At 44.6% G+C, this 16328-nt stretch overlaps 1 protein-coding gene across 2 annotated transcripts in view; it reads left to right on the plus strand.

Annotated features, from left to right (window-relative positions):
• Nucleotides 1-16328, plus strand: part of LOC142999350 (teneurin-3) — a 126284-nt gene that overhangs the window by 87652 nt on the left and 22304 nt on the right. For both annotated transcript variants that reach the window (XM_076148847.1, XM_076148846.1), the window contains exons 13-18: nt 113-259; nt 1660-1879; nt 6098-6217; nt 7573-7834; nt 8715-8982; nt 10016-10159. In XM_076148847.1, the coding sequence (XP_076004962.1) occupies nt 113-259; nt 1660-1879; nt 6098-6217; nt 7573-7834; nt 8715-8982; nt 10016-10159 (1161 nt within the window). The remainder of the gene's footprint in view (nt 1-112; nt 260-1659; nt 1880-6097; nt 6218-7572; nt 7835-8714; nt 8983-10015; nt 10160-16328) is intronic.

Below are 16328 nucleotides of genomic sequence, written 5' to 3' on the forward strand. Positions count from 1 at the left end.
CTCCTCCTCCTCTCCTGCTCTTGTCACCTTCCTCCCCCCCCCCCCCTTCCCTACTTGCTTGACTTCCCTCTGATTTGCTCGGACGTTTGACATGTACATGACGTGTTGACAGACGGCTGCCCCGGGCTGTGCAACAACAACGGACGCTGCGTCCTGGATCAGAACGTCTGGCACTGCATCTGCCAGTCAGGGTGGAGAGGGCTGGGGTGCGACGTCGCCACGGAGACGCTCTGCTCGGATGGCAAGGACAACGAAGGAGGTAGGAGGGAACGGAAGCTCGGCACAAAGAGGCTCGTGTGCCCGCGCGAAAGAGTTAACAAACAAAACACTCAATCATACATAAAACATCACAGGACATTACATGCAAATTTGAGAGCAGGGTGTGACACACTGTGCTTTAAAGAGTGCAGCTGCTAATTACAGAAAAAGCTGTTAAACGCGGCTGCGAGCACGGCGATGCAGACTGAAAGATCAATTTATTAGGTACACCCGTGCAGTTTCAAGTTTTGTCTTCCATATTTAAACAAATGATTGTGTCAAAATCTGACATTTTCCAGTATAATGCAATCATAACTGGTCTAACTACAGCTTGTGGAGTTGCATCAACACGGTGACAACATGGAAACGGATCATCACTGAGGTTTGCTTTATTGCAGGACTGATTACATTATATTGTATCTAATAAAGCATGAACTAAATTGGCTTTTGTCAAATGTGTGTGTGTGTGTGTGTGTGTGTGTGTGTGTGTGTGTGTGTGTGTGTGTGTGTGTGTGTGTGTGTGTGTGTGTGTGTGTGTGTGTGTGTGTGTGTGTGTGTGTGTGTGTGTGTGTGTGTGTTGAAAGAGGAAGCAAAATCCACCTGCACATCCACAGCAATCCCATTATGCCAGCAGTATAATGTCCTCTCCTGTCTAACATAACTCTGTTTATGTGTAACTGCAAATCCTGGGTCGATCTCCTTCATTCCAACGTTAATTTCATAAAAAAAAAGCCAACATGCTGCTTTACAATAATGCGCAATCACAATCCTACATTTTAAAACAATTTACAACAAACACTTTTTGTATTTTCGGGCCCTAATGCGATTTGAAGTGAAGCTCTGCAGCAAAGACGCCGCTGTTTGGCGCTAAGGTGGTTTTGTTCTCGTGTCGGATGAGACAAAGTCACAGAGTGAAGTGTGCTGTGGGTGTATTGTTTTGATAAACACTTTCTGTAACGGCGAGGCTAAAGGACAGTACGACATTGCGTTCTCACAGCTACCAGCCTTTCTATTTTCGGCGCATACTGTTTTGCAATAAGCCCATTTTTTAAAATGCCTTACAGAGGTGAAGTATTACCTTTACATTGTGTACATTTTGCCCTCTCGCCTCCTACAAACTGAATAACTAATGAGTCGCTCTTCAACTTCATCAACAAGCAACCAAACTTTAGTTGAAGTCCGCTGCGGGTGACACACTTTTAACTAGTTCGTACTTTGATGTCAGCTCAGGATTTTTGCTGTCACTTTAATGAAGTCAAGTTCAGGTTAGAAGTCATCCGTGTGCACTGGAGCTCGACACAGCGGGGGGAAGGATGCTCACACATGCTTTTGTCAAACCCCAATTCATGGAGGTCAACAAGGTTCCACCGCCCTGTCCTGACTGTCCCTCCTGTTTTCCAGATGGGCTGGTTGATTGCATGGACCCAGACTGCTGCACTCAAATCTCCTGCCAGGGTCAGACCTACTGTCGCGGCTCGCCCGACCCCACCACCGTCGCGAGCCAGAGCCAAGGGTCGCCGGCCCCCCAGCCCACCTCCAAGGGGTTTTACGACCGCGTCAGTTTCCTTATCAGCCCCAGCGGCAGCCATGTGATTCCGTGGGAGAACCCGTTCAATAGCAGGTAAAAGCGTGTGTGTGAAGTACTGACAGCTCTTTCATTATGTGGATCACGGTTGCTGTTGCTGGCTCATTACCGATCAGGAGAGGCACCTTTGTTTGTGCAGACACTCTGAGAAGTCAAAGAATATCTTTGTCTTTGCACTCGCTGTGACAAGTGTTGTTTACGACAGCCTGCTCGCTACAAGCAGCAGCTAAAAACAGACCGTGCGCTGTTTCAAACATGACGATTGCATTTCTCAGACCAAGATACAGGATGTTTCCAAAAAGAGAGGAAGATGTAAGTAAAGAGTTTATCCTCGCTCTAACAGAATGTATATCCAAGGCGACGGGTAGTAACACACTACATGAAGCAAAATAATGCCAACTATAATCCCCATTTTTGCTATAACTTGATATAATAACCGTTGTAATGCCCTCATCACGATTTTACTCAGGCATACTGTACTCAGATATACTGTTATTAAGATTATTCATCAATATGTAGCAAAATATACTGTACAGGTATGTGTCACATCTATTTCGTCACTTAATCAGCGTAGCAGAGCAGTTGACAATGGCATCTAAATCCAAGTTCTAATGTTCATGTAAATGTACTGAATGACTTGGATCACACACACACACACACACGCACACTGTGACCTTCGATTCCCGCTCCCGTCCCTATGATACCTGGTAATGTGCCTAAACCTTGTTTTGCATCGTGCAAGGATGAAATATTTCAATTGTTAATCTGAGATAAAACAGTAATGAATAAATTTTAATAAAAAAGAAGACCTGACAAAAAAGACGAAGACGAGGAGGAGGAGAGGCGTAGACATCAGACACACACACACACACACACACACACACACCCACCGCCCCCCTAAAGCTTAATGCACTCCCACATCTGTTCAGAATCATGAGTGGAGTTTGTTTTGTGACTGATGGAGAGGAAAATGATTGCCAACTGTGTGCAGAGGGCTTTGGGAATATTTCCTCCAATAGTTTAAAGTAATCCCTATGTAAATAGCATGCTTTACTGAAAATATAGAATGAGGCGATTCCCTCCCAGCCGGGTTCTTGGTAATCCTCATCCTCATTGTCTTCAGCTTACTGTCGATTCCATGTCTGGCATAGGCATTAGCTCTTTTGCTCAAAATAGTCATTTGCCTTTCATCTCTTCGTATAAGTTTTATGGTCCAAAACACAACGGTGCATTAAAGAAGCTCAGCACACAACTAGCATACAACTGATTTAGACAATTTTTTGTTTTTTATTTTCCAACTTTACATCATCTAGAAACACAATTAAGTGTTGGTAGAATGCTTTGAGAGTTTGCTTGTATTCCGTCTCATACATTTAAAGTTCATAGTTGAATAATTTAGCGAGTCCCTTTCTGGAGGATGCATTATGAAACACACACTGAAGCAGGGGGGGGAGGACAATGTCTGGAGAGCGTCAATTCGGTATTCCAACGGCGGCTGTGACAACAGTTATGTGTAGTTGTCAAACAGAGGCGAGATGAGAGAACAGTTAGAGGTCGTTCCTTCGTCCTCTCCCTAAGAACTCTGTGTGTAAGCCAAGAAAAAGCCGGCAGATTTTATTGTGTGGTCAGGTTTCAGAACTCAGCGGTACACTGGTCCCTCGTATAGCTCAGAGAATAAAACATGTGTTGTGGTTTAGTGTTTTTCTCCTTCTTTCTTCTTAGTCCCTCAGCCGTATCACATGTCCCCACAGAACTCTCCCACTGGGTTTTCAGATGGTGTTTTTCTACAGCCACCGGGAGACAATGACAGATAAGGATGCATGAATTATATGATTCATTTCTGGGGTTTCAGCAGGTGGTGCGACTCATTTGTTTGGGGTTCAGCTCTTGTAGCATCACGTCTGCCTCTCAAAAGATTAATAGAGACACGGGGGAGAGAAAGTGAACCTTCGCCGAGCTCTTAAGTGGCCTTGTTCCCAGAGCCACTAAATAAAGAATGGGCGATGGCTGTGCCTGGCGTGTAAGCAGGAGGGGAATAAGATGTGGCTGAAGCTGTTGATCATCCTCGTCTCACGCGTAATGACCCGGAGATAAAGTGGCAAATGAGACACGTTTTGGCAACAGTCGCCACTTGTGACAAATGTCGAGAAAACACTTTTTAAATTCCACTCCGCGGTTCAGAAGTGGGGATTGATTACGACTGGATGGAAAAATATTGCGGCGGCGTGCCCTCTCTTCAAACAAGTGACGTGACTTAACAAATTGCCTCACACTTAAGAATACATGAATGAGAAGCAGAGACGGGCTCGGGCCGCGTTTGACAGATTTTATTTTTCCTTTTACCTGGAAACTCTGCAGTCATTTTGAGTTATAACACAGGATATGTTAAAGTTTAATCATGGGTGAGACTTTCATACCTGTGATTTATGAAGCAAAAATCCCAAAGAAAATAGTGTTTTGCGAGTACGGGAAAGGTGGAGGGGAGGAGGGGGGGAGGGGGGGAGGGGAGAGTGGGACGTTTTCCGGGGATGTGAGGGAGCTTTTGACCAGAAGCACAAACCGTTTGCCAGCTGGGAAAATCTGGGTGGAGAAACTGAATGAGTAATGCTCTCCGGTGATACAGCAAATACCATTGAAATGCCCTTAAGTGAGGCGTTTAACCCCCACACCCCCCACCTGTTCCGGCGGCTGTGGCTCTTTGGCTCACGGTAGCAGACTGGTTACACCGGGCAGCTAGCAGGTGTGAGCGGAGGTAATTGTTCAGATGAAAGATGGGGGCTTGTCCCAGCTGTTTTAGCTTTTCAGATACTAATTTATTATACTGGTAAACAAATTCAGAATGACTTGTCTGATTTTTTTGTGTATTCAAAGTTGGACAGCTAAATATTTGAATACCCAAAACAGTAAATGCTCCGAGCGTTGACGTTGTTCTTCTCTTATGATCCCCTGCAACAAATGAGGGGAAATAATAGGAAACCTTGAAAATGTTGACATATTGGTGAACTTAACCTGCAGAATCTATTCTGAACATATTGATTCATGTTATTGATGTTCTTTTTCACATGGCTAATATCTCTCCCCCTCTCTAGATTGCTGTGGCGATACACTTATATTGATCTTATTCGCTGTCCTCCACATCATTTGCCGCTCGTGGTGCGATTGCTGTTTTGAATTCGTATCAAGAGCCTCTTGACACAGTCAGCCGCTGAGCTTTTGCAACTTATCACATCAAGAGCATATCTGTAACAAGCTGAAGAGCGCACTTTGACAGACATCTTGACGATATTCTATCTTTTATCAAGATGCATGACAACTGTTTTCCTACTTTCAAGCACAGGATTTCGGAGTGTGGCGCTGATAAAAGGCTCCTTTTGGACGCAGTATTACTGAATAGTCGGGGTTGTTTCACGCTCTCTTCAAATGCGTCTTAGGGAAAATGATTGATTCAACAAGGTTGTGATGATAAGAATTGAATATTGAATGAGTGTTGTGTAATATCCCCACTGATAAGTATCTTGCACACCGACTGCTTTATTTTAAATCCTCATTCAAGGCGTCTTTATACGCTTCTGCTTTTACAAACTGTGCTTTCAAGAGACATTTGATTTCTGAAAACAGGATCAGTTATTAAAACAAAGTCAAACGGTGTGACCAATGCACGCTTTAGATAAGTAAAGGAAAAAGAAAAAGGAAAAATGTATAAATTAAATGGAACATAATCAGCAGAAAAATCTAAATCGTGACTAATAAGAATAATAAATATTCAACTGATTAAACAAAATAGGAGAAATCATAGAAATAAGGTGGAAAATGGTTCTAAAAGGTAAAAAATAGACGGAATAAAATGACCAAGGTTGTGAAATTGTATTCATAAAAAGGAGTGAGTCAACCTTTTATAATGGGAAACTCACTCTTTTGTTACCATTGACCAAGACTGGCTATGCAAATTGGATCACCCTTGGTTTTTGCGCTCATTTATTTCCTTGTCTCTACATAATATATAATACCACAATAAATGTCTGTAAAATCTCATGAAACTGACTTATGGGTTGTGGAAGAAGGCGAGACAAAGAGTGGCAGTAATGAAGGTGCGACTCCTGAGTTACAACCGCTGACATGTGTGTTTCTAATGATCATTAAATCAAACGTCTCGGCTCGTACAGTTGACAGTGTTGATGACTTTTTGTCTTTGTTTCCACGTCGGATGGCGATGTCTGTTTACGTGACCCTGTCTGTGTTTGTTTATCCCTGCAGCCTGGTGTCAGTCATCCGGGGTCAGGTCCTTACGGCTGACGGGACACCGCTGATCGGAGTCAACGTGTCTTTCTTGCACTACCCGGAGTTCGGCTACACCATAACCCGGCAAGACGGCATGTAAGGGAGCCTGCATATGTATAAGATATGAATACATACTGGTACATCTGATTGACATATCCGAGTAAGCATAAATGGTCGCATTGTGGGGAGTAAAGCCCTCTGGTTCATCCTCACACAAGGTTTGTTTGTGCTGTAACCAAACTGACATGGAGGCAATTAGAAAGAGCTTTCCAACAGCGCAGGACTCATTATGGCAGTTGCCCAAAAAAAGCTGAAAGCAACAGCACATTGTGCCCCGCAACTATTCTGCATCCAAATGTCACAATGGTAGAGGCCATTTTGAATATGGCTGTTTGTGATGCATTGAATCCAGCAAGGAAAGAATCAATTCGCCTGCAGTGCAGCAAACATGGGATTACTGTCCGACCTTCCACTGCTATTACCACAGAGGTGTCCTTAATAATGGAGTGCAAACGCAAAGAAGACAAACATATGTTGCACATTTTAGGGAAAGGGTTCACCTCGGTTAGGAGCTTTGTTTTGCTGATGGTCGTCGGAGACGTCGGGATTCATTTAAATTCAGAGGAGTGCCGTGTTTATGTGTCGGCAGTGTGGAATAAAAAGCTTATGAGTGGCAGAGGACTGTACAGCTGTTGTTATGAAGCACAATCCTCAGGTCTCCAGATAGCTGAGGATTAGCTGATTTCTTCAGATATTCCGCCCTGTAACTCTTCTGACAAGGAGCATGATAAATGGCAGAGGATAATCACACTTGGTTAGCCAACAGATCGGCTCAGGGTGTTAAGAAGAAGGGTGGGGGTGCTGGAGGGGCAGCATCAAAGCCTGGCCTCTTGCAGCTGTGAGCTCCCCACTGCCCAAAGTGGATGGGGGGGGACGAGAGAGCGCGAGACGGAAGCTGTTTCAGGTCAGCTGCACAGCTTGGCTGCTGGCATGTGTGGGGAGTGTGTGTGTGTGTGTGTGTGTGTTCGTGCACGTGGAAGAGATGTGCGTAGGCGTTGAAGTCCATGAGTGTGTACGCCTTCGCACACGTGACTGCATGCAATGTCACCACACAGATGCATTACCCCCTGGGTAGTGGTGCTGGCTGGATATATAGAGCAGTACGTCAAAGACTCGCCCTTCATTTCCAAACCAGTAACTTTTCCTTGTGCAATGTCGTACTAATTAAAACCAGTTCACCAGAGAAAGACCAAGACTCAGGAATCTGAACCGGTTTTAACTGTAACATGTCTTCCAGCGCCATGCCTGGTCAAACAAAAGTAATAAATTAGATTCAGTGAATGGAAAAAAACACACAGACTGGAAGGTTTTCAGTTCTGAAAAAAAAACATCATTAGGAGGTTTTATTGTAGGAAAAGTTTAATATTTCACACATCTCCCATCTTCACCAGGTTTGACCTTCTGGCTAATGGCGGCGCCTCTCTGACGCTTATGTATGAGCGCGCTCCGTTCCCCACGCTGCGCCGCACCGTGTGGCTGCCCTGGGGCGTCTTCCACGTGATGGACACGGTGGTGATGAAGAGGGAAGAGAACGACATCCCCAGCTGCTACCTGACCGGCTTGATCAGGCCCAGCCCGCTCATCCTGGCCACACCCCTCTCCACACTTTACAAGACCTCCACAGAGGACAGCCCCATCATCCCCGAGACACAGGTGGGACTGCGCTCACACAGGGCTGCTTATTGTCCAGTCACACACACACACACGCAGAATGTCTTTTAGAGTGCAATTTTAAGTCTTATTTCATTTAGACATGCCTTTCATTTTCTTGCCTTCCGTGTTTTGCTTGCAAACCTCCAGATTCCATCAATTTCTCTCGAAGCAAAGTCTCAAAGCAACGCTGATCACTCTGATTTTATACTTCAAAACCAAGTCTTATGATAAATGCACGCCACAGGATTTGATTTGTACTTATTTGAAATAAATCAGCACTGAGATTTACAAAATGTACCTTTTATGCAGCTTTTTGTGTTTTTAAACTGATCCAAAAAAAAACCGTCACTCGCTATATCTGAGGGAGGAAACATCCTGCCATATCTTGTGGGTGCAGCGTTAGTTTGAGGTGAAACATGTCGAGCACCGTGACTGCTGAGGAAATGAGAGCAGAAGTTGTCATTTATGAGAGCTTTGGGGTTCACACACGAGTTAATCTCTCCAGAGAGTAAAATAACAAAAGAATAATTTATTCCTAGTGCAGTTAGATGACTTCATTTGCATATGTAGTACTAACATTGTCTGTGGTTGAGGAGAAGAACTTATTTGAATGTTTTTGGGGCTTTTAACCGACATTTATGCTGTTTGACTATATAGAAAAGAATGTGATTAGTGTGTATGTTTTATAATACTGGAGACACGCCAGAGTGCCCTTAAACACAGTAATAACTGTGTGTTCTCAGAAAAGTCTGAAAAGAACAGAAAGACCAAAAGAGATTCATTGTGTAATAAGAGGAGCTGTTCTTCTTGTTCGTGCTCCTTAAGTCTGCACCTCCCGCTGTGAACTTGGCACCAGTTTGACTGCTAATTAAAATCACAGGTCCTTCATGAGCAAGTAGCCATACCAGGCAGTGACCTCGACCTGGTCTACCTGAGCTCCAGGGCAGCTGGCTACAAGCCCATCCTCAAGGTGCTCCTGACCCAGGACCGGCTCCCCTTTGGCCTGATGAAGGTCCACCTGATGGTGGCCGTTATGGGCCGGCAGTTCCAGAAGTCGTTCCCCGCCTTCCCCGACCTCTCCTACAGCTTCATCTGGGATAAAACAGACGCCTACAATCAGAAGGTCTTTGGCCTGGCGGAGGCTGTGGGTGAGTTTCCTGCTGTGAGGCTGTTGTGTAAGCAAAGGCTGAGTGTGGGATCTTTGTGTTGTACACAGACTGCGAACCCTGGTTGAACTGGGCAGATTGATTTTTATTTTTAAATTCAGGATTACGGTATTTATCTGGGGACATCTTTTGTTACCATATGCAATAAAGATTTAGCAGGTGGTGTGAAATCCTGAAATCCCAGAGTGCTGCATTTTTGAAGGCCACTGCTCTTTTGCTGACTTCTTTGTTTTGCATGTATGATATTTCAGCAGCAGTAAAACAATGACTAAAATATTGCCTATGTGGCACAGTGGCCTGGAAAATTCGAGCAAGGAGTCCATAGGTATAATTACCATATAGACCCACTACAAATAATGTAGATAAAAGCACTTGACTGAATAATGCATATTTTATCTCAAGTATTACAACTAATGTAGGATAATAATTATAATATGATCTTGGCGTTAAACATTATGTTCCTGCATATGTTATGCTTGTGCAGAGCTACGTAACATTTACTTTGCATGAACTACAAGTTTTGGAGTATTTCTTCCTCTCGGTGTCTCAAGGCTGCGGTGCTCCGGTGCAGAGCACACTGGGTAATGGTGGAAAGCGGAAACACCACAGGCAATCAACCGTATCATGTTATCATGCTGCAATCACATCACAGATGTTCCGATATTTGCTGTAATATACTCCATCTCAGCTTTTATTGCTTAAATAATTCATGCCACTTTACACACTGTTTCATGTTGTAGTTTATTTATATTTACAAACGATAAAGCAGACAAATGAGAGAGGAGCGCATAAAATACAAACTATAAAGGTGAGACACGGAAACCCCACGGGTCTGCTAAAATCAGCCCAGTTGGAGCAAATTACCTAGTCAAAGGGAGAAAGAACCAACAAATACAGAATCACTTGCAACGTGTGCTGAATGTGTTATTGGCTTCAAGCCTCATTGCTGCCATAAGTGTCAGGTAAAGAGGTTACAGCCTTGCTCACCGTGGGTATCTGCCATCATTACTTTCAGTGTCGGTGGGATATGAATACGAGTCCTGCCTTGATGTGGTGCTATGGGAGAAGAGGACCGCTGTGCTGCAAGGCTATGAACTGGATGCCTCCAACATGGGAGGGTGGATGTTGGACAAACACCACATATTGGACATTCAGAACGGTAAGAGATCAGGAGAGAATGATGTCCAGGCTGACTTTGTGTGTGTGTGTGTGTGTGTGTGTGTGTGTGTGTGTGTGTGTGTGTGTGTGTGTGTGTGTGTGTGTGTGTGTGTGTGTGTGTGTGTGTGTGTGTGTGTGTGTGTGTGTGTGTGTGTGTGTGTAAGGGGGCTGAGATAGGTGGCCCCTTAGGGTTACGGACAGGTGGTCTTTACCCTGAATCACAGCAATAAATACTCAAATCAAAATGAAATATGGTTCGTCATCCAATCGGCAGATAATAGAGGAGAGTTTTGAAGGGCCGATCATTCACAGTAATGACGGAATAAATCAGCGGGTAAGACACCAGGGTGAGCGGCTCGCCATGATTCCACACCACTCAGCTATTTTAGGAAAGAGACAGCCCTTTGCCGCTCACGCTTTTTTGATGAAGTTTAACTGTTACATTCATTCGATAAACTAAATTAATTTCTGGCGCTATCATCAATCAGAATCGCTGTAATTGCAAAAGTGCCGCGCAGACGCCAGAGTTTGTCTCGTGGCGAGGCTGCAGCAAAGAGACATCGACGGCAAAGCGGCGCCGGCAGCAGAGCCTCGCTTTCTAAAATAAACATACCCACAAATAATTAAGAAGTACAGATAGAGAGGGAGGCACTGCAGGGCTGCACACAGGAGGTCACACGGTGTAATGTGGAGAGTAGAGTGCTGCTGTGAGGTGTAGGCAGTAATATCGGGTGCGTTTTAGAGGAAGTGAGCCTTAGGGTAGTGTACATTGTCAGTTTCCAAGCTGGTGTTTTGATGTGAAACCCACTCCAGCTCGTCGGGTTTTTTTTGTTACAGTTGTCGAGAAAAATTTGTGTCCCTTTCAGCGGGAAAATCGTCAAGGTTACAGCCGTTGCCCTCGGTGTTTTCGTCCTTACTCGCACGCTGTCACACTGAAGTTTGTGACCGGGGTTTATTAGTTTGTTTTCTTCTCGCATTTCTTTTATCTGTTTGCTCATCGTTATGTAATACATACATGCGGAGGTAGACGGGTCGCAGCTTCCAGTGCAAATTGTCTGGGGAGCCGAAATAATTAGTCTGTTCGAATGCTTGCTAAGAACATCACCGTGACAGACTTCGCATTGTATTATGTGAATTTCATGTTTCATATTGAAGCCGTGTTTGTTATTCAGTTCTTAGATCAACATAATTATGCATCCCACGTTTGTTCGCCCCCTTTATCACTGACCTGCTGCAGATACTTCCTGACCACCGAGCTGCCCGTACAACCACAAACATCCACTGCTGCCCACTGAACATCAATGTTTAAGCAATTACAGGTCAGGTGTCCGACTCCAGGGAGCGAAGTTGTTCAGGAAGGGAAGAATAACTGGAATTTCTAAACTATGTTGATAAAGTTGGCAAAGATTGAATTATGACCATTTAGTACTTTCGCTAAATGCATTCAGAGAGTTGAAATTCCATCCGAGTATCACCTTCACACACCGCCTGTGCTGTTCGGAAGTATCGGACTACTTAAGAGAAGAAGGGTTTGAAGGCGGCGGCTGCAGCAGTCTGCTTCTTGACAGTTTGCCGTCAGCACAAAATTCAAAAGTCATACGTTTTGGGAAACGGCACTCACGGTAACACACTTCATGTCTTCAGCTTCTACCCTGTTCCACTGTAACCGCTTGACAAAAGGTGGTGCTAGGAGTAGAATATGGAGCTATATCATTTAATGATCTGACAAAAATGCACATCCCATTCCTGACATTCATCTAAAGTGATATACTAAACGTCGCTTCCTGGTTTTGTTGGGGAACTCTCTGGAACTCGGCCCCTAACAAGGCTCCCTCACAATAAACATTTTCACTTGGAATAGCAGGAGAAGACGTGTGTGACTAACAGCATTAATGAATGGCTGTGTTCCATGTTGTTATTCCAGAAAGCAATGCCAGTGAGCCAACACACAACACACACACCCACACACACACAAGGCCCTGCAACTTATATGCTCAGCAGTAGAGCAAACAATATGAATGTTATTGGTTACATGTGTGCCTGACAAATGCAAATGCAGTGACAAAGGTTTATTTGAGCATCGCTGCTTTAGTTACACTGCGCTCCCTTTGCTTTTACTGCAGTGTAAACACTGCAATAAACATCCTGCATGCCCACAATGGTGAGTTTCTGCTGATCAGACCTGTTTATAGGTGAACTTTGGGGGGCGCCACGCACAATCCTGAGAGCAAATCTAATGGGTGAATATCTGTGTACTGTAAGTACACGATGTCCTCGCCAAGTTAGTTCCACCGCTCCACCGGCATTTGCAACTCATCGACTTTGCGAAAATGCCAAAACGTGCTCCTGGCAGTGTCCGCACCATATTTGAAGCTCTATTAGACAGTAAAAAGCGAATGCCGTCATATTAATCAAGATACATTGACAAAGATTTGGCAACGTACTTGATGAGGGTTTAACAACGTACCAATGGCCAAGATTCTTAGAACGTGTTGTCGTTGAATACAATCCTCATTAATGCTCTAAGCAGGAGGCGTTCAAACTGCCCAACTTGTCCAACACGTCTCGCTGTGTCCTGGACAGTTGCAGACGCCTGATTGTCACATCACGTCTACTCATCTGCATAGAGCTCTCTGTGTCTTTGCACTCTTTTTAGTGTTTTGTCACAGAGATGTTGAAAACACGTCAGAGGCGGTTCATCAAAGTCTGTCTATATTTGCTTTATTCAAATCAAGACATCACTTTGTCCTGCTTCCTTGTTGGAATAGCGGACATCAGGTCCCCCGGCTGAACCCAATCTGTCACGCGCTCTAGACGCGGCAGTTTCTGAAGTACGCCACAGAGCACTGCAACGCGTCTGTAGCTTTGACTGCTGCTGGTGCGCTGTGTTTTATCTCGGGCGTCTTTGGAGATGGCACACCCATCTCAAAGGCTTTCACAACAGTGTCACAGTCGGCGTCCTAGTTGTTGTCGAGACAGCCTTTGTGATCAACAGATAGGCACGGCACATGCGGTATGCTAATGTTTGCCGCATCCGTTTATTAGACGAGAGCCGTGTCGCGCTTCTTGTGTTTATCAGAAAATCCGATGTTTCTGTGCATGGAAATTGTCATATGCGCGGTTGTTCGTCTACATGGAAACGTTGATAACACAAATGAAACGCACAGATGGTGTCTATTTTTTTTTGATGCAGTAACAGCTACAGCCTCCCTAAGACGTCTTCACAGCTTTCGCTCGTCCCATTACGGCATCGCCCCCGAAGTAAATCGCTAAGTCTGACTAAATGTAAAAAATTCAAAAATATTTTTCGGTGCCTCGTGTTGTTTGCTTCTGTCTCATCAACCCCCCGACTATCTGGAGCTTAATCGCTTCGCCAAAAGGGTTTCACGCCACAATCCTATTAGCTCAACCCAAAGACTGCGAGCTTTGTAAGACTGTGAAATGTTTTTGTTAGCGCTTTTCTTATGGTGGTTGATACTGTGCTCGCATCAAAGTAACATAACCCCATCTGTAATGCTATCTGCTTTTAGCCTCACATATATTAATTTTCATTACTGAGGGTTGTGAGTAGGCGCGTAGCTTTACCCCTGCGCTTTCCCAATCCAAACTGAATTATTCAGCCTCGAGTTCAGCCATTTTTTGACATTTGAGATTTATGACCCACGTAGGTTTTTGGGCAAGGGATGCAGTTCGATATCCTCAGCTTGGCATGAAGATGAATCCAAATATCACTGTTTGCCTTCATTGCTGCTCCAGTATTGATTATTTAATGCTGCAAACCTTGACTAATGTCCTCAACCAACATGTTAGCGGTGTTGGTCCAAGGCAGCGGCTCAGCGGGCTCCAGACGTTCGCTATCACTCTTTGTTGTGACTCCTGCTTCGTTTTTGCACCAGCTCAAACATGGCAGGACTTGATTGTGATGTGTTCCAGTAAAGACAACCCCCCCCCCCCCCCCCCCCTCACCCTCACCCTCCAAGGCAAAAGCTGCAAACCCCGCCCCCCCCCCCCCTCTCTCTCTCTCTCCCTCTCTCTCTCTGACTCTTTTCCAAAGCCTGTCAAACCAGATAAGGCAAATTGCTGGTGTCTGTGCTTTAGTCATGTCCTGCTGCCCCTCCTCTCTCCATTACATGGTGGATATGCCTTCTCCTCCATCTGCAGCTCGTCTCTATGTAGGGTAACATAGCCGATCCTTATTGCTGTTCAGAAATGCCGTATCTTGGAGTGTGCCTACTGTCCAGCTCGCGCACACACACACACACACACACACACACACACACACACACACACACGTGCTGCATTCAAGCACTGCCTGCTTTCAGCTCCTAACTGTGGGAGCTGGTGTGCTATCTCTGAGAATGACACAGTGCAAAAAGAACAAAGAAGGACAGGGTGCAATTAAGACACACTGCACTCCTCCCCTACCAATCTCTGTACTCTTTATATGTCACCAAGGTGACATTGCTCAGGGCGATCTAGTTTTTTATCAGGTACGGAGGCTTAGCCTTGCGTTCGTACCATTAATCATCTCGAAAGCTGTGATGTCGGCGATTAAAGCTTTTTTTTTGGAGGCATTACTCAAATTGTCCTTTCGTCAATCTGTTTATTAACTTGTTGAATGAAACAATTGAACAAAGGGTAATGATTGAATGGATTGATGTTTTCAGAGCGGTTGGCAAGACACTACCTACAACCTGTGGTATGCATTGTAAGACCTTGTGTGTAGCGAGGTGAATCGAAGGCTTGAGGCTCCCAACTATTGCCTTTACATCATTTATTCAATATTCTTGATCATTACACTTAGGGAATTAGAGTCTGATTGTATCCAAGGTTACCTGACAACATTGTTTACGCTGCCTGATATGGAGTTGGCACTGTTAAATACGTACGTACGTACCCTTATAGAAGCCCGGCTCATATCTCTCAGTATGGCTTTTACTCCCAAGTTAAGCTTTATCATATTTTTATTTATCATTTCCGAGTCACAGTTTTTTTTCTGCTGCAGGCACTCGACAAGATATTGCAAATTATTCCTGCATTTCTTCAGGATAATGGCTTTTATTTGCATAGCATTTCCTCCTTTGCTTCTTGTCAGTTGCTGCTTCGTATTGGGCTACATGTTGCTGCAGTCTTCTGACTCATACTCGCACCCTTGGATGTCTTGACAGGTGGAAATGCAGCAGTCCAGGTTGCACGCAATCACGTCAAAACACGCCCATTGCAGTCGCAGAAGCAGAGATTAAACATTTTGCGCACACGCTCGTTCTCATTCCCTCTTCCTCTCATCCCCAGCACTGTTATTTAATTTTTCACAAATTGCTCTCCAAAGCCATTCGTCATCACACAATCATTTACTGCTCAGTGATCAGACGCGTCCCCGACTCAAATCCCAGACTCAAGTCCTTAGTCTGATAATTCCAATCAGATGCCAAACTCACACTGTGGCTCCATGTCGGCTCGGCACGGTCTGTCAGGGGAGCACTGGATTGTTTCAATTCGTGCAGGCAAAAATAACTTTGCTAAATTGGATTTCTGCTCGTCTGAGATAACAACAGTTGCTGTATAATGTTTTGGGAGTTTTATTTAATCCAAACTCAGACCAGAGCAGGTTGAATTAAAAGTATAAAGTACTGGCACTGATGTTATTGTGAGGGAAACCTGAACCTGCATGCTTATTGTTGGTTTTTCCACATATTCGAGGTGTGTGTGTGTGTGTGTGTGTGTGTGTGTGTGTGTGTGTGTGTGTGTGTGTGTGTGTGTGTGAGCGAGGAATGCAGAAAACCGAAAGAGAAGTGTATCCAAGCTAAGTACAGAGAGATGGCGGGGGGTATTTAATACATTCCATCATGCTCTCTAATAGCCGATGGTAAGCCTTGTGTGTACTCTGGTGGAAGTGTAAATAGATGGGGGCATGGCAGCTTGCCAAGATGACCTCAGTATTAAAGTGTTTTTTTTAGCTGAATCGGAGCCAAACTGTTAGATTGCTGTACTGCTGCAGCTGATCCATGTCCTACACGTTACATTAGGCCACCGGATATTACAAATGTCCCCCCCTTTTGGTTTTTTCTTACGAGCAATGTTAATGAGCTATTACACAAACAGACATTACAATTCTACACAGATTACAGAGGCTTTTTGTTGTTTGTCGCTATGTTTCTGGGTTCACACAG

The sequence above is a fragment of the Genypterus blacodes genome, unplaced genomic scaffold, assembly GCF_046128005.1.
Source record: "Genypterus blacodes isolate CSIRO-AG114 ecotype Tasmania unplaced genomic scaffold, CSIRO-AGI_Gbla_v1 ptg000044l_1, whole genome shotgun sequence".
In the NCBI taxonomy this organism is placed as follows: domain Eukaryota; kingdom Metazoa; phylum Chordata; class Actinopteri; order Ophidiiformes; family Ophidiidae; genus Genypterus; species Genypterus blacodes.